At 50.8% G+C, this 18,108-nt stretch overlaps 1 protein-coding gene across 1 annotated transcript in view; it reads left to right on the forward strand.

The window, feature by feature from the left end:
- The window catches only part of TENM2 (teneurin transmembrane protein 2), a 1,062,966-nt gene extending 1,061,596 nt beyond the window's left edge, over positions 1-1,370 (forward strand). Inside the window, exon 29 of the mRNA XM_052642871.1 lies at positions 609-1,370. Coding sequence (XP_052498831.1) covers positions 609-1,370 — 762 coding nt within the window. The remainder of the gene's footprint in view (positions 1-608) is intronic.
- Positions 1,371-18,108: the final 16,738 nt, after the last annotated feature.

Below are 18,108 nucleotides of genomic sequence, written 5' to 3' on the forward strand. Positions count from 1 at the left end.
TAAGATGCAGCTTCTGACTCAGGTCAGGAGGGAGGCCCAAGATTCTAGTCTTTGCTAACAGGGAGTGTCCTGGTGATGCCTCGGCTCCTAGCCGTACTTGGAGTAGCACAGTGCCAACTCAAGGAAGTTAATGAACATCCCCTTCTGGAGTGGGTAGCCATTCCCTCCTCCAGGGGACCTTCTCAACCTAGGGATCGAACCCAGGTCTCCTGCATTGCAGGCAGATTCTGTACGACCTGAGCCACCAGGGAAGCCCCTATACATGTATAAGGCAGCTGCTAAACCATCAGTGGGCCAAATGACTCTCTCTTCTGCAATGATGGAGAGACACGGTAAGTGGGTAGGCCTGGGTATAGATGCCAGTCAGGTATTATACCTCTGCACCCCCATTTATAGTTACAAGGTGGGAAGGCCATACCATCAGAGCACTGGAAACAAGCCAGCCTGTCCTAGTTCCAAAAGGTAGGGCTCTCTTAGTTCTGATCATGACAGACACAAGACGCATTCTTGCAGGGGTGTCCCAGCCTTCCTCTTTCTGACCCAGCCCCTGCCTGCGCAGGGTGGACCCAGCCCACCCCCTCAGCTCTCTGTGTCTCTTCTGCCCACAGCTCATTACAGGTGTCCAGCAGACAACCGAGAGGCACAACCAGGCCTTCCTGGCTCTTGAAGGGCAGGTCATTTCTAAGAAGCTCCACGCCAGCATCCGCGAGAAAGCAGGCCACTGGTTCGCCACCACCACGCCCATCATCGGCAAAGGCATCATGTTTGCCATCAAGGAGGGGCGGGTGACCACCGGTGTGTCCAGCATCGCCAGCGAGGACAGCCGCAAAGTGGCATCTGTGCTGAACAACGCCTACTACCTGGACAAGATGCACTACAGCATCGAGGGCAAGGACACCCACTACTTCGTGAAGATCGGCTCAGCCGATGCCGACCTGGTCACCCTGGGCACCACCATCGGCCGCAAGATGCTGGAGAGCGGGGTGAACGTGACCGTGTCGCAGCCCACGCTGCTGGTCAACGGCAGGACTCGAAGGTTCACCAACATCGAGTTCCAGTACTCCACGCTGCTGCTCAGCATCCGCTACGGCCTCACCCCCGACACCCTGGATGAAGAGAAGGCCCGCGTCCTGGACCAGGCCAGGCAGAGGGCGCTGGGCACGGCCTGGGCCAAGGAGCAGCAGAAAGCCAGGGACGGCCGCGAGGGCAGCCGCCTGTGGACGGAGGGCGAGAAGCAGCAGCTGCTGAGCACGGGCCGCGTGCAGGGCTACGAGGGCTATTACGTGCTTCCCGTCGAGCAGTACCCTGAGCTGGCGGACAGTAGCAGCAACATCCAGTTTTTAAGACAGAACGAGATGGGAAAGAGGTAACAAAATCGTCTGCTGCCATTCCTCGCCTGGATGGCTCAGCGGGAGTCACTGTTATCTCCTCTCCTAAGGAGATGAAGACCTAACTGGGGCACTAAAGGCCGGGCTGCTTTAGGAGACCAAGTGGCAAGAAGGCTCACATTTTTTGAGTTCAAATGCTACTGTCCACATGAGAAGTCCCACCTCCTGGAGTAGACTAAAGCCCGGCAGCAAAATTCCTGAGGAAAAATAAAAAACACAAACAAAACACAAAAGAGACAAATGGACGAACACACAACCATGTTCCAAGTTCCCCTAAAATAATGACCCACTTGTTCAGGGTCTGTGCAGCCAAGAGACGGAAAGAGACGCAAAATGTTCAAAAGAAACAAGAGAACATACATATGCACACAGGAAACAAACAAGATACACACACACACACACACACACACACACACACACACACACACACACACACACACACACACAAACACACCGACCGAGAAACATAGACGTGAAGATGAGAAGGCCTCATGTTCTATTACCTCACTCATTCACACGTGAGCGACACACAGACATCGTGAGGGCCAGCATCCCAGGACCAGCTAAGGACCACGATTCAGACTGCTCGTTGGATAGATTACTACAGACGTTTTCGTTTAAACAAATACAGGTGCATTTAAACCACGACTTTGGGGGTGATTTGTGTGTAGCGACTGGGGAGGGGGGGGATAAAAGTGAAAGAGTGAGCACTGGAAATAACTTTTTAAAGAAAAAAAATAGAAAAACACAAGGAAAAAAAAGGAAATTAATATCAAAAATCGAAGCGAAATAATACCATTCAGCACTTAACTCTCAGGTCCTGATTTAGTCTGGCCTGAGCTAATTTATTTGAGCGCAGAGTGTAAAATTTAATTCCAAGGGTGGCTATAATCACTACAGATCAATTTCATACTCTTTTGTCTTTGAAGATTCCATTGTGGACAGTAATACGCAGTTACAGGGTGTAGTCTGTTTAGATTCTGTAGTTCGTGGGTATCAGTTGCAGTAGAGGTGTGGGCATCGTGACACTCTTTTGCTAAACGGGCACCACTTCAGATCACCCTGTACATACCTAAGCCTCGAGGCACAATCACTGTTTGAGATTTACAATTATTAGTGTGTTTGTTTGGTCCAGAAACTGAGACAATCACATGACAGTCACCACGAGGAGAGAAATAAAAAATTTTAAAAACCCACAAAAAACAAGAAAAAAAAGTTAAAAAAAAAACCATAAAAAAATGTCTAATAAGAACTTTGGTACAGGAACTTTTTTGTAATATACATGTATGACTTGTTCATCGAGTTTTTATATTAATTTTAATTTGCTGCTAAGCAAAGACTAGGGACAGGCAAAGATAATTTATGGCAAAGTGTTTAAATTGTTTATACATAATAAAGTCTCTAAAACTCCTGTGGACACTGGTCTTCTGTGGAAATGCTTTGCGGTGAGGGCAAGGTCAAAAGTTCTGGAGAAAAGGGTATGTGTGCATGCTTGGTCGCTATTATGTCCGACGCTTAAGACCCCACAGACTATAGCCCACCAGGCTCCTCTGTCCATGGGATTCTTCAGGCAAGAATACTGGAGTGGGTTGCCATTCCCTTCTCCAGGGGATCCTCCCAACTCAGGGATTGAACCCAGGTCTCCTGCATTACACGCGGATTCTTTACCATCTGAGCCACTAGAGAAGCCGGAGGAAAGAGGGATCTTGTCAAGATGCTCGGGCAGATAGGGACTTTTGACCTTCGGGGGACTCTTCATTAGAGGCATCCCCTGTTCTCCAAGCTTCTCTAGAGTGATCTCTCGCAACATCTGCAGCCCCACTCTGCATGGAGCAGAGATGAGGAGGAGAGTGTGGGCCTGGGACCAATGGGTGGTGAAGACCCTCAGGCCCACTGGCGCCTGGATGGTTCCTCCAGGACTCCTGGGACAGTCAGCCTTCTGCCTGCTGCCACATTCTAGTTCTAGAAGGTGCTGCCAGGAAACTGAAAGCAAACACAGTTGTCCCCGTGGGAGACCTGCATGTGTCCGTGTGGCTCTGTGTGTGTGCGCATATGTGTAGATTTTCTTCCACACTAGATCACTTCACCCCAGAACTTGCCAACTTGGGGCAACCAAAGTCAGAAGACCATTTTTTTAATAAAAGTTTTTTTTTTTCTTTTTCCCAAACTAAACTTTTATTTTGTATTGGGGTATAGTCAATAAACGATGTTTTGGTTGTTTCAGGTGAATAGCAAAGGGACTCAGCCATACATATACATCAGAAGAACACTTATGATTTGGATGAATTTTTCCCCACCAGTCCCACAGTCAGAATAGTAATACTATCATTAAGAGCTCATATTTATTAATGCTTGTTGCATGCCAAGAACAGTGTTTGCAACCCCGTAGACGGTAGCCCACCAGGCTCCTCTGTCCATGAAATTCTCCAGGCAAGAATATTGGAGTGGGCAGCTATTCTTTTCTCCAGGGGATCTTCCTGACTCAGGGATTGAACCCAGGCCTCCTACATTGCAGGCAGATTCTTCACTGTCTGAGCCAACATGGAAGCCCCATTTTTTTTATATTTACTACATGCCAAGAAGAGAGCTAAGTGCTCTACACACCATATTTTCATTCAATTCTTTTTTTTTTTTTCATTCAACAGCATTATGCTGAGAGCCTACTATATGCTAGGCCCTATGGTAAATTCTGAGGATAAAGGAGGTGGCATGAATAGGGGCACTAATCTTATGAAACTTACAGCCAGGAATGCAAACAGACAGCAGTCAAGTAGTTACACTATAAAGTAAAATGACAGGGGTCAATACCAAGGAGAGATTTACACAGTTATAAAAGCACTTAGCTGGGGATGTGGCCTAGACTGAGAATGCAAAGGAAGTTACTGAGATTTGAAAGTTAAGGAGGAATTAACCAGATGAAAAGAAGTGAACACATCCCAGACCCAGAGAACAGTACGTGCAAAGGGACAGTGGTCACACTGTCAGGCCAGAAAACAGAAGAGGCTTTCAAGAAAACACCCTGATTAAAGACTGGGTTTTTGTTGTTTTTTTTTTTAATTACAAACAGGGAGTCTGCTTTAATCTCATCAACAAGTTCTCTGAATGTGGTGTGACCAGGCAGGGGAGCTGATGCAATCGTCTGCGTGAGATAACAAGGAAGGTTGCTGGCCATCAAGGAGGAAACAAATTGAGTGGACAGATTGCAAAGACAAGCTCCTAGTATCATTCACTTTGCCAGTGGAGAAACTGAAGCTGCTTGTCACAGGCTGGGAGGTGGTGGAATGATTGAAGCCCAGCTGCGGCTGATTCCCAAACCCCTCCAGCACATCCGGGTGGCATGTCACCCTGAGCCCTCCAAGGTTTCTGAACCATCACTGCCTTTCAGTTCTCTAGCCTGACCAGGGGTGGCTTCCCCAGGTGGAAGGAGATGGAAAGAGAGGCCAGGCTAGAGAGGCCATGGTGTATCAGATCCTCATGGCCCTCTTAGCAGCAGAGCAAGCTGTGATGAGTGAATCAAACAGGAGAACAAAGATACAGCAGAGAAGTTCCTTCTCAGAAGCATGTGTAGGGACTTCCCTGGTGGTCCAGTAGCTAAGACTCTGCACTCCCAATGCAGGGGGGCTAGTTTGACTTCCTGATCAGGGAACTAGAGCCCACAGGCTGTGACCCAGGAGTCCACATGCCATAAGCGAGACCCAGCGCAGTCAAATAACATGAATATTTTTTAAATACCTTTAAAAAAGAAGCACATGTAAAGCTTTCTTTCCCTATTTTCTTTTAGAAGAACAGGAAGCAGGACACAGGTCCTCCCGTGTGCTTGGTCCAGCTGCCTTGTTTAATCTGACTGGTGTCAGGACCCCTTGGATCTGTGCCCACAGAACAGCCTCCAGTTGGTCATAAAGCCAGGCTGAATCCCAACCACATGGGGACCAACTGCTGTGCCCTGTCTCTCCAGGGAAGATGCAGCCAGTGGGGCCACCAAGACGGGGAGGGGATCTCAGGCAACAGGGCGGTGGGAGCTTGCCCAACCTCACCAGCCTCATGGCCGGGTGGGGGGAGCAGGCAGACCAAAGAGGGTGGGCTCACAGCACAGCACACAGGCAGTCACATGTCACCAGAGTCTCCCCTGAATGTGAAACTCTCCTCTTCTGTGCCAGCCATCTTTGAATTATCCATCAGTGTTCTGTTATACCCAGGCAAGCCTAGCCCCTCACAACATGCACACTCATAATACAGGAAAAGGAGATGGTCTTGAGTTAAAAAACAAACAAATAAAAAAAAAAACTTCTGTCTTTCCTTGACCCAGACCTAGAATGACCAGCATAAAATGTTTCACCTCTTCCAAAAGTACGGGTTGGCCATACTTTTTCCATAACATCTCACGGAAAAGCCTGGACAAATTTTTCAGCCAACTCAGTATTTGCACAATGAAAGACAATTCCAGAAAGGCCATTCAGGGGACAAGAGTGTACACTCCGAAGTCAGCTTGATGGGAACAAATCCTAACTTGACCACTCGAAACACAGGGCTTGGGAAGGTTCATTTATGTTGTTTTGTCACTAAGTCATGTCTGATTCTTTGCAACCCCTTGGATGATAGTCTACGAGGCTTCCTGTTCATGGGGTTTCTCAGGCAAGAATATGAGAGAGGGTAGCCATTAGCTGTCCAGGGGATCTTCCCGACCCAGGGATGGAACTCGTGTCTCCTGCATTGCAGGCAGATTCTTTATAGCTACATGCCAAGAACAGTGTAATGTGCTCTACATGATATTATCATTCAATCCTAGTTCTTTGTCATTCAACAACATCATAGCCACCAGGAAAGCCCTTTGGGAAATTACATGTATTAATTGGGGTAAATAGCATTAGCTGCTTTAAGGGATAAACCCAGGAACTTCCGGTGTCCAGTAGCTAAGGCTCCGTGCTCCAAATGCAGGGGGCTCGGGTTCAATCCCTGGTCAGGGATCCCACATGCCACAACTAAGAGCCCACATGCCACAACTAAGTGCCCACATGCCACAACTAAGAGTCCACATGCCACCACTAAAACTTCCTCATGCCACAACTAAGAACTGACACAGCCAAGTAAGTTTAAAAAAAGAGAGAGAGACACCCAATATAAGCTAACACAGAAAATGCTGAATCCTTACTTGTGCAGTTGTCCACTGTGGGCCAGCAGTGGGAATGGCTCTGCCCCAATGGACACCCCAGGCTCCTTCCATCTTGTGGCTCTACCTTCTTCTACATCCTCAGAATCTTTGAAGTAGTGCCAAGAGCACATGTGTAACTACTTTATTTATAATGGGCCACACTTGGATGTATACTCATCCCCTCCACTCACATTCCATGAGGGGTTCCATGGACCTTCCTACTGCAAAGGACATTTAGACAATGTAGTCTGACTAGCAATCCAGGAAGAGGAGACCAGATGTTCATGAGTCTAAGCAGTCATTGCCACATAAGGCAGCATCTAGGAGCCTCTGTTTCCTGACCCATAAATCAGGGCTGATAAACACGGGGCTGCTTGGATGATTAAATGAAATTGCATATATCACCAACACATGGTAAGTCCCCAGTAAATGCTAGCTTTTATGATTTCTAAATCTTTGCTCCAAGCACAGAGTTTCTAAAGTAGAACTTGGGGCATGACCTGTTCATACCAGGGGTAAGAGATTTTTATGCAGCTTGTGAAGGAAGATGGAGAAAACTGGCCCTCAAATCCTACTCGAGGGTGCCCCTCCTCCCTCCCAGGCCCAGCACACAGGAACATGTACCTCAGGAACTGAGCGCTGCTCACGGCTTTTCACAAAGGCTTGGAGATCTCAGCAACATGGAGTCTGGCTGTCCATTCAGTCATTCGTCGAACATTCCCAGTCACCGAACACAGGGTCTTCCCGGGCACCATCAGAAGCTTGGACTACAAACAGAAATGAAATGTGGTCCAAAATCTCACGGTCTAAAGCGTGAGGACTAACTCACAACTCAATCTGTGGGACAGAGAGGGCTCGACGCTGGCACAGAAGTGATGCCCCAAACAGTACAGGCGGGGAAGAGGACCACAAGTTCTGTCCACGAGCTTAGAGCTGGGTACTCACAGGGACGAGAACGTGGGGAAGAGGTGAGAGGGCTGCCCGGACTAAGAAATAGGTTGCAGGAGTGAGAAGAAAGTCACAAGCTGACCGCGGGGAACTTGCCAAAGGATAGAGCAATGGCTGCGCACGAGGACCCTCCCGGCCACGTGGAGCTCTCTGAACACGCCCACTACCTCCAGGGCCCAGACCAATCAGAGCAGGATCTCGAGGGGGCGTGGCTGCCGGGGGCAGATTGTGAAGTTCCCAGGTGATGCGAACTTGCAGCCAGGGGAGAAGTACTGATTGCAGCCCTAACAGGAGGTGCGTGGCCTCAGACACCGACGTCGGAGTGAGGCAGGAAGGAGACCAGGCTAAGAAGCCGCACGCCCTCTTCCATACCGCGAGGAGTGTGCAGCGGGGCTCTTGTCTAGTCGTTAAGTCATGTCTGACTCTTCGCGACTCCACGGACTGTAGCTCACCAGGCTCCTCCGTCCTTGGAATTCCCCAGGCAAGAATACTGGAGTGGATTGCCATTCCCCTCTCCAGGGGATCTTCCCGACTCCAGGATTGAACCCGCGTCTCCTGCCTGGCAAGCGGATTCTTTACTGTCTCAGCCACCAGGGAAGCGCAAGGCTCTTGCACCTGGAGAGAAATATTACTAGGAAATCCTTTGACCAGCAAAGTGGAGAGGGGAGAGGAGCAGAAAGAACAGAGTCCGGGAGGCTGCATCAGCCCCCGTGTAGCAGCCCAGATGATGAGGAGACACAGGATTCGGTTTTGGAGGGAGGAGGAGGCTCTGTATCTCCCTCAGAGCTGGGGACCGTGTTGGTACAGGGTCGAGCTCAGGCAGGATTCAGTCCAGAAGCTCCGAGGGTGTCCTGCACCAACATGGCCTCTCCACACAGCTAAAAGAACCAATGGCTCAGAAGGGCTTAAGGAGAAGTCTAACCTAGGCTTACCTTCAGGATTCCTCTGATGGGCTCACATCAGGACTTTGCAGGAAAATTCTGATCCAGTGTGCCCACAGCCAAGCCCCACCATCCATCCTGACGCTGCTGGGAAGCCTGAACCCTCCCTCTGAGGCCCAAGCTGGCCCTCCAACTGCGGGGCAGCCCTCCAAAACCAAGTCTGCACCAGCTGCAGTCTTTCCAGAGACTGACCTCACCTGTTGCCCAAGCCCCACCCTCCTAAACCCTTGCTTCCTCCTGGTACATGCTTGCTGTCTGGCCACAAGGTGGCAGCCTTTCCCACAAAATCTTCCTGGATCCGGGCCTGGGCACCCGGGACTGGTTTAGTGAAAAGGTTAGGCAGCTCCACTCTGAGAATCAAGAGACAGCCAAAAAAGCCCTGGGCCCAGAGAAGAGTCCTGTGCCCTCAAAGAGGCCCCTGGAATCGGTTCCAGGAAGCAAGATTCCAAAGAATATTAGCCCTGGGAACAGCCAGACTGGATTCAGAGTCTAGCTCCACCACGTATTCCAAGTAGATTTTCATACAAACCTTCCCCTTCCTGAGAAACCCGTTTTCTCAGGTGCAAAATGGGGGGAAATTACTTTATAGGATTATTTGAAAAGAGTTACAAAAATAATAAATATGAAGTGCTTGGCAAGTACAAAATTGGGATTTAAAATTTTCTTTTTTCTTAAAATAATTTTATGTATTTATTTGGCTCTCTGGGTCTTTGTTGCTACATGGGCTTTCCTCTGGGTGCAGTGAGTGGGAACTACTCCCTAGTGGTATGTGGACTTCTCACTGCAGTGGTTTCTTGTGTTGGGGAGCACAGGCTCTAGACACGTGGGCTTCAGTCATTGCAGCTCTAAGGCTCTAGAGCACAAGCTCAGAAGTTGTGGCACATGGCCTTAGATGCTTCATGGCATGTGGGATCTTCCCACATCAGGGATGGAACCCATGTCTCCTGCATTAGCAGGCAGCTTCTTTACCACTGAGCTACCAGGGAAGCTCTGAAGTTTTATTTTCTACTCCAAAGACCGTAACCCCAAAATGATGCCCTGTTTTCCTTTCACAGCATTTTACCATTTAAATCCCACTGCCCCCCCAACCTTTTCTAGCTAAGCCTGGGTTCTTTACCTAACCTCTGAAGCCTCACTTTCCTCCCCTCTGAAATGGGTATGATGATCCCATCTCACAGGGAGATGCTGTAACTAACACCTAGCTTGCTGCTACTGCTGCTAAGTCGCTTCAGTCGTGTCCGACTCTGTGCGACCCCATAGACGGCAGCCCACCAGGCTCCTCCGTCCCTGGGATTCTCCAGGCAAGAACACTGGAGTGGGTTGCCATTTCGGGGATGACTACTCCAGTACTCTTGCCTGGAAAATTCCATGGATGGAGGAGCCTGGTAGGCTGCAGTCCATGGGGCCGCTAAGAGTCGGACACAACTGAGCAACTTCACTTTCATTTTTCCTTTTCATGCATTGGAGAAGGAAATGGCAACCCACTCCAGTGTTCTTGCCTTGAGAATCCCAGGGACGGGGGAGCCTGATGGGCTGTTGTCTATGGGGTCGCACAGAGTCGGACACGACTGAAGCGACTTAGCAGCAGCAGCATTCATCCAACACGAAGCATGATTACTCTTAGCCTATGAGAACAGAAGGTGGAGCCCCTGTCCCTAGATTAGCTAGACAGGGTCCCAGTCCTGAAGCTTGACCTGTCAAAGAGCAAAGGTCACCACTCCCTCTCCATCCGCCCCACACATAAACTACAGAAAGCGATAAGCAAGCGCTCAGCTAGCAGACCCAGGGGCAAGAGGAAAAGAAGCTATGCCTGCACCCCCCATAGGAACAGTCTACCCAGTGGTCACCCTCCCAGAGTATGAGATAGAAGGATCTTGGTGGGGTCCGTTACCTGGGTTCTCAGTTAGAAGGGTAGTGAAGGTAGGGGGTGATCACCTGGCACCTGGCCAGCTACACAGTCCTCATCAGGGCTCCAGCCTGAGCAGGACAGACCACCTCTTTTTGCCCCACCCACCTTTATTTTGGGGGGCTCCAAAATCACTGCAGATCGTAATTGCAGCCATGAAATTAAAAGACGCTTGCTCCTTGAAAGAAAAGCTATTACCAACCTAGACAGCATATTCAAATGCAGAGATGTTACTTTGCCAACAAAGGTCCATCTAGTCAAAGCTATGGTTTTTCCAGTAGTCATGTATGGATGTGAGAGTTGGACTATAAAGAAAGCTGAGTGCCAAAGAATTGATGCTTTTGAACTGTGGTGTTAGAGAAGACTTGAGAGTCCCTTGAACTGCAAGGAGATCCAACCAGCCCATCCTAAAGGAAATCAGTCCTAAATATTCATTGGAAGGACTGATATTGAAGCTGAAACTTCAATACTTTGGCCACCTGATGTGAAGAAATGACTCATTGGAATAGATTCTGATGCTGGGAAAGATTGAGGGCAAGAGGAGAAGGGGACGGTAGAGGATGAGATGATTGGATAGCATTACTGACTCAATCGACATGAGTTTGTGTAAGCTCCCGGTTTTAGTGATGGACAGGGAAGTCTGGCTTGCTGCAGTCCATGGGGTGGCAAAGAGTCAGACACAACTTAGCAACTTAGGATCCCTCATGCCTCTTGGCCAAAAAAACGAAACATAAAACAGGAGCAATACTGTAACAAATTCAATAAAGACTTCAAAAATGGTCCACATCAAAAAAAAAATTTTTCACCCAAATTAATCAATCTTATCTGAATTTTACATTCACCCAGTGAGACAGTCAGGAGCAGTTGAGAAACTGAGGCTTGAAGGGAGGATGTGACCAGATGAAGTCACACAACACAGCAGACCCTTCCTAGTGCCTGGAAATCCTCCTCCTGCTCTCAGTCTACTATATCACTATATTATGGTTCATTATTTTCATTGTCAGGCCCCTCCCTCAACAATCCCTCACCTTAGTGTGACCTCAGTCAAACACGGATTTGCTCTAAGGCAGGAGCCCCTGGCCGGAAGGATTCTGCCCCATGGGTTGAAGTCAGCAGGTGCGCATCTATCATTCAGGAGCCTGGAGAGGGGTGGGGGGACATGAGAGGAAGGTCCCAGACTGGCTCTGCCCCCAGGCTGCATCACTGTGTTACTCAGAGCACCTGTGATGCTAAGGGTCAGAACCCTGACACGAAGCAAACACTGGCAACTCCAAAGGCATGGCTGACTTCAGACACGGCTGGATGCAGGGGCTCAAAGGATGTCCTTGCCCCGCCTCCACCTCTGCTGCCCGTGGGAAGTGGCCTTATTCCCAAGCAGGCTTTCTCCATGTGTGGGAACCATGACTGCTAACAAGCCCAAACCTATATCCTTGCAGCACCCGTGGAAACAGCAGAGAAGCCTCCCTCTACCCACTGAAGACCTTGAATTGGCCCAAATCCCACCAGAACTTGGGGGCCAGTAGATTTGCAACAACATGGATGAAACTAGAGATTATCATATTAAGTGAAGTAAGTCAGAGAGAGAGAGACAAATACCATATGATATCACTTATCTGTGGAATCTAATACATGACACAAATGAGCAGAAATATGACACACTACGAAACAGAAAAAGAATCAGGGACATCGAGAACAGATGGGTGGTTGCCAAGGAGAAGCGGGAATAAGAGAGGGATGGATCGAGAGTTTGGGCTTAGCAGACGCAAACTGGCATATATATTAATAGAATGGGCAAACAACCGTTCCTACTGTATAGCACAGGAAACTGTATTCAATACTCTGTGATAAACCATAATGGAAAAGAATATGAAAAGGCACGTATGCATATATCTGTATATAACTAACTCACTTTGCTATACAGCAGCAATTAACACAACATTGTGAATGAGCTATACTTCAACAGGAAAAAAATTAGAACTCTGGGGCCACAAAGAGTGGGGAAAGGTGGTATCCCCCAGGAAAGATAAGTGCTTAGACAAAAACACGTTAGCTGCTGATGTATCCACTGAAACCACGGCATTTGTCTATGCTGTCAACAAAGCGTCCCCACACATCTCAGGTGCTCGGTTGACAAGGTCAGGGGCTGGGGATCCAAGGATGAACACAGCCATCTGGGAGCAGTCTGGTGGGGAATGCCAACCAACAAAACAACAGTCACAATGCAACACAGAAGTGCTGGGGAGAGAGCTGCAGGGCATGATGGGAACACGGCCAGGGGAGCAGTTAATTCAGCACTGATGGGGATTTGGAAGAGAGGACATAGGAACTTCCTCGTGGTCCCGTGGCTGAGACTCTGCACTCCCAGTACAGGGGGCTCAAGTTCAATCCCTGGTCAGGGAACTAGATACCACATGCCACAGCTAAGACCCAGCACAGCCAAATAAGTGAATATTACAAAGAAAGAAACACATGCACGGTATCACATGGGGAAGATCTATGTTGAAACTTAATGGGCAAAAAGGCACCAAGCCCATCAAGTCTTCTGCTAAGGTTCTTATCCACCTCCCCCAGCACCTGCCACCACCCACCATGGCCCTTTCCAGTCCTCTGTGAAGGCAGGCAACCTCCTCCCAACACCAGCCTAGAGAACCTGTCACTGGGCAGAACTGGGATGGGGAAGGGCTGGACATCCCCCGGGGCCCCTTCACTTCCTCTCTCCCACCCCCAGCACTGGGGAGCTGGACCTCCCCTTAGTGTCAACTGCGTTGTCGGCAGAGGTGGTTCTGCCCATCAGACCAGCCTCTGCTATACTGCATGGGTCTCCTGCCAAGTACCACAAACACTTTGGGTTGGCCGGTCTGTCGTGGGGCGGCCCTGTCCATGTAGGAGGCTGAGCAACATCCGGGACCTCTGTGCACTAGGTAGCTCCCCATGCCTGGTTGTGTGCGTGCCTAGCCGCTTCAGTCGTATCCGACTCTTATGCAACCCCATGGGCTATAGCCCATCAGGCTTCTCTGTCCATGGGATTTCCCAGGCAAGAGTACTGGAGTGGGTTGCCCTTTCATTTCCAGAGGATCTTCCCGACCCGGAGATCGAACCTACATCTCTTAAGTCTGCCGCATTAGCAGGTGGGTTATACCATTAGAGCCACCTGGGAAGACCTGCCTAGTTGTGCCAACCCCTCGAGACATGGCCTGCTGTCCTCTGGAGGCGGGAGAAATGCCCTCAGTTGAGAAGTCCTGCTCTAGTGCCTCCCCCCACCCCCCCGTTTCTCCTCCACCCCAGACGCCAGCCCCCTGGTCAGGCAGGCCAGCTCCCCCTAAGCAGACATTTGTCAGCACTCACCCGAGTTCATCCAGGGTGTGCTGCTTCCCTTGCACGCACCGCTTTGCTCTGCACGTTCCATCGTTCCCACGTTCTCACAAGTTCCACACGTTCCCCGCATAGCGCAGGTCGCCGCTCCACCGCGCTGTGTGATGCCTTCGCTCATGCCCAGTGTCTTGGTACCCATGCCGTCCTCCCCAGCTCCTTGCAGTGTGTCACATACACATTCTTCCTTCAGGCGGCCCACACTGGAAATCATGCTCCCCTGCACACGGGCAAACATACAATGTGTGTTGCAATTCAACAGACACACACATGCAGGTCATAGCACCCGGTGCAAACCCCAGGCCTTCCACCCCATCGCTCAAAACATGGTCTGCTGTACACTTCTGGGCAGACTAAGTAAGACATGCCTCTCCCTAGCCCGTCTTCCCACTCTTCACACCAGTGTCACTGGCATCAGGATGTCCAGTATACCCCCAGAGCTGAAAGAGTCAAGACACACCTGACCAGCGGAGGTTCCCACAATAATCGGAAGGACAACAGCTTGGCAGACTAGTGCTCCTGAGAAAAACACCACCTCCTGCAAGCTACCCTGGAAGCCTTACAGGTTGGCGCAGATGGACACTGACTCATACTGTCTCTAGAAATGCCATGGATGCCACGGCACCATGCCCAGCCCCTTCCGGAGGACACTGGAAATCATCAATCACCATCAGAGGCCCCTTTTCAAGGGACTCCTGGAACAGGACAGGGGAGGAAGGAGGAAATACAGCATTACCCAGTCATCTCAGGCCCCAGCCTCCTGCCTAGGTCCCGAAGGAGGGCCCTCGAGCGGCCCCTTGCCCCTCTCCACGCGTCACTTTCTCGCTGGGATGGCTCTGATGCTCATCACTGGAATGGACCCTGGGAGCTGCGCCTCACCCAAACAGACCTGCCGCCGCTCCGTCTGTGGTGTTCAGGTCGCTGCCTCCCTTTCAGCAGGGGGAGCTAGCAGGGCAGGGGAGGGCCTGGGAGGTGGGGCAGCAATCCATCCTCTTCTCCGTACTTGGCTCATGAACTTAGCTACTGAGTAGTATCTCCTCGGTGGTGGAGCCCAGAAGGGGAGACTCAGAGCGGAGACCAGTCCTTAGTCCCAGAACCCCTGGCATGGAAAGATAGGAAGCTGGTGTGGCATCACTCTCAGCACAGACGTAGACTCTGTATACAGAAGTACAGTGGGATGGCCACTTTATGCGCCTCTTCTGACCTTGTAGGATGGGACACCAACAGTCTCTACACTCAAGGTGTGCAGTGAAAGGGTTTCTGGCACAAGCTTTGGAATCAGTGACTCGAGGCTGAACCCTGCTCTACTATGTACTTGCTCCAAGCCTCAGACAAGCTCCCTAAGACCTGGCTTCCTCCTTTGTGAAGTGGAGAAAATGATGCTCCGTGTCTCCTTCAGGGGTTATGAGACTCCACTGACACCCACTCTGTGAAAAGCACTTACGTGGAGATGCCACAGTCCCACATGCTAGCTCTTGTTAAGTGCAGGCTACAGAAGATAGCACTTAGCACCAACTCTTTAACAATGCCCAACTCAGCACTTAGCACCAACTCACCAATGCCGGGACAGAGAACTGGGACTCTGCCAGGGGCTCAGCTGTTGTACCCAAAGGCAGAAGCATCACGCTGGAGGCCCTTTTCCCCCGCTTTGCACCCCCCACCCCTGCTGGAAACCCCTGTGTCGTCCCACCGGGGATCTGGCCAACGGGGACCTGAGGACCAGCACAGAGAGGAAGAGGGTCCCATTCAGAAGCATGCCACGTGGATGGGAAAGCACCGGGGGAAACAGGGCGGAGACCAAGTCTAAGCCACTTCATACCCAGGCAGGCTCAGGCCCTCAGAGCAGAGGGAAGCAGGCCAGCTCTTCCAGGCCTCTGCTTGTGGCCCCAGGGCCCCCACCCCAGCCCCTTCCCTCTGCTCCTGTACTCCAGGAGGTGCTGGAACCCGCTCCCGAGATGACTTGTCCTTCCCAACCCGTATTTAGTGGCATCACACTGGTAGTTTGGCAGGGGCCATAGAGGGGAGGGCTACACCATGCACGTGAGCAAATTTCCACGAGACTGGGGTAGGGTTGGGGTAGCGGAATACAAGAAAGGATAAAGACATCAAAGAGCCATTAAGCGGGGCGCCTCTGGCAGCCAGCTGGTTGGGACTCTGGGCTTTCACTCCATGGCCCACCTTCAGTCCCTGGTTGGGGAACTGAGATCCCACAAGCCATGTGGCCAGGCCAAAAATAAAAAAGAGAGAGAGAGAGATTAAGAGAACAAACATACGGATACCGAGGAGGAAGTGAGAGGGGAGTAATTGGAAGATTAGGGCTGACACATACACACTATTGATACGGCTTCCCAGGTGGTGCTAATGGTAAAGAACCCACCTGGGACACAGCTGACTATAAAATAGATAACTAATGAGAACCTGCTGGGCAGCACGGGGAACTCTACTCAGTGCTCTGTAGTGGCCCAAATAGGAAGGAAATCCAAAGATGAGGGGATATAGGTGTACACATAGCTGATTCACTGCTGTACAGTAGAAACCCACTATTAATAACATGGCCTGGTAAAGCAACTATACACCAATAAAAATTAATTTTTAAAAGCAGGAAAAAGGGAGCCCTACCATTTACAACATGAAAAAAAAAAACAGAGAGAGAGAGAGAGGGAAGAGGGTAGAGAACATGCCTAAAGGGTAGGTGAAAGCTTTCTCCTTTGACTTCAAAGATACAGCGCTTGGACACCCAAGGCGAAGAACTCAGGCCTGGCAGCATTCTAAAACAAGTCAGCAATTAACTACTGATAACAACTGTGGTAGAAGCAGCACAAGGACATTTTCTTCCACATTTTCAGGGTGTGGGCAACCAGTCGACAATGATACTGTCTGGACCGTGGTGCAGGCCACCTGCTGGTGCAGGCGAAGATCCCTGCCTTCAGCTTCCTGGCACTGGTTCTCCCCAGGCTGGAACCTTGCCTGCAGAAGCCTCACGAACCCCTTCTCTGAAGGAAGCTGCGGGGCACCAGGTCACACCATCCCCTACCCCGGTGGGGAGTTCACATCCAGGAACTAGTCCACCCCAAGCTTCAAAGGCCTGGCTGCCCCCCCGGGTGAGCAGCATCTCTGAAGAGTTATCCCAGCTCCAGAGCTCCAATGGGCTTGGCCCAGGCCACTGCTCCTATGGCACTGCAGCCCAGCTTCCCCCTCCACCCAACCCTGCACCCCTCCCCGCCTCCCTCCCAGGTGTTCCTGGCATGCTAAGACGCTTCCTGCACTCAAATCTTCAGCCCAGAATCTTTTCCCAGGGAACTCATCCTAAAATACACCCTACCCATCTCCCTGTGAAGAGACCACCGCCCAGGAGAGCTAATGCCCAACCCCAGGTGCTTCTTTGCAGTGAGGACTTGTGCGTGGCTTCATGGCTGTCCCACGCACAAGTGCAAGGCTTCCCAGATGGCACTAGTGGTAAAGAACCTGCCTACCAATGCAGGAGACATAAAAGATGAGGGTTCGATCCCTGGGTTGGGAAGATTCCCTGGGCATGGCAACCCACTCCAGTGTTCTTACCTTGAGAATCCCATGGACCGAGGACCTGACGGACTACAGTCCATGGGGTCGCAAAGAGTCAGACATGATTGAAGCGACTTAGCAGGCATGCACATGAGATGCCAGGGACCTGTAGAGCCGATGTAGGGGTTTCCTTGGAAGGGGTGCTTCACAGTGTGTTTTGCTGGGGGGTGGGGTGGGGGAAGTAGGGGGAGGAGCATGATGGAGTGAGTGAGTGAGTGAGTGAGTGAGTGAGTGAGTGAGTGTGTGTGTGTGTGTGTGTGTGTGTGTGCGCGCATGCGCGCCTTTGCTGCTGTTTGTTTTCCACCCCTGTTGAAGGGCACAGCAAGGGGTGGGGAGGCAAAAGAATGCCACCTGCTTGCTGAGTCTAGCAACACCCAGGACCTCTGAGACAACAGCCACCTGCTCTGCTAACTACACAACACATCTGAGTGTGCAGAAACACACGCCCTCTCTACCTGCAGGCACAAAACGCACGCAGCTCCAGACACACAGCCCACCTTCCCAGTCCTGGTTCTTCAGTGGCAATGGAGAGAACTCAGCCCACCTCACCTTGAGTGCAAGAGGTCCTGGGATCAGCTCCTGGTCACAGGTAAATTCTAGCCTCTAGCACATGTCACTCGCTCCTGCACAAGTCCATTTATTCATTTCCCCCAAAGACTCGCTGCACTTACTGTTTGCCATCTTTGCTGGCTCGGAAGCTCCCCGCGTGAGGCGAGCCCCAGCTCATTCTCCACAAGAGGATGCTACACAGATGGGGAGCCTCCTCACCACCTGGAACAAGGGAGTTCCTGGCCTCCCTGCCGACGAGAGGGCTCTGCTGATCAAACTCCAGGCAGTGGACCGTGT

Source organism: Budorcas taxicolor, chromosome 7 (genome assembly GCF_023091745.1).
Source record: "Budorcas taxicolor isolate Tak-1 chromosome 7, Takin1.1, whole genome shotgun sequence".
Lineage (NCBI taxonomy): Eukaryota > Metazoa > Chordata > Mammalia > Artiodactyla > Bovidae > Budorcas > Budorcas taxicolor.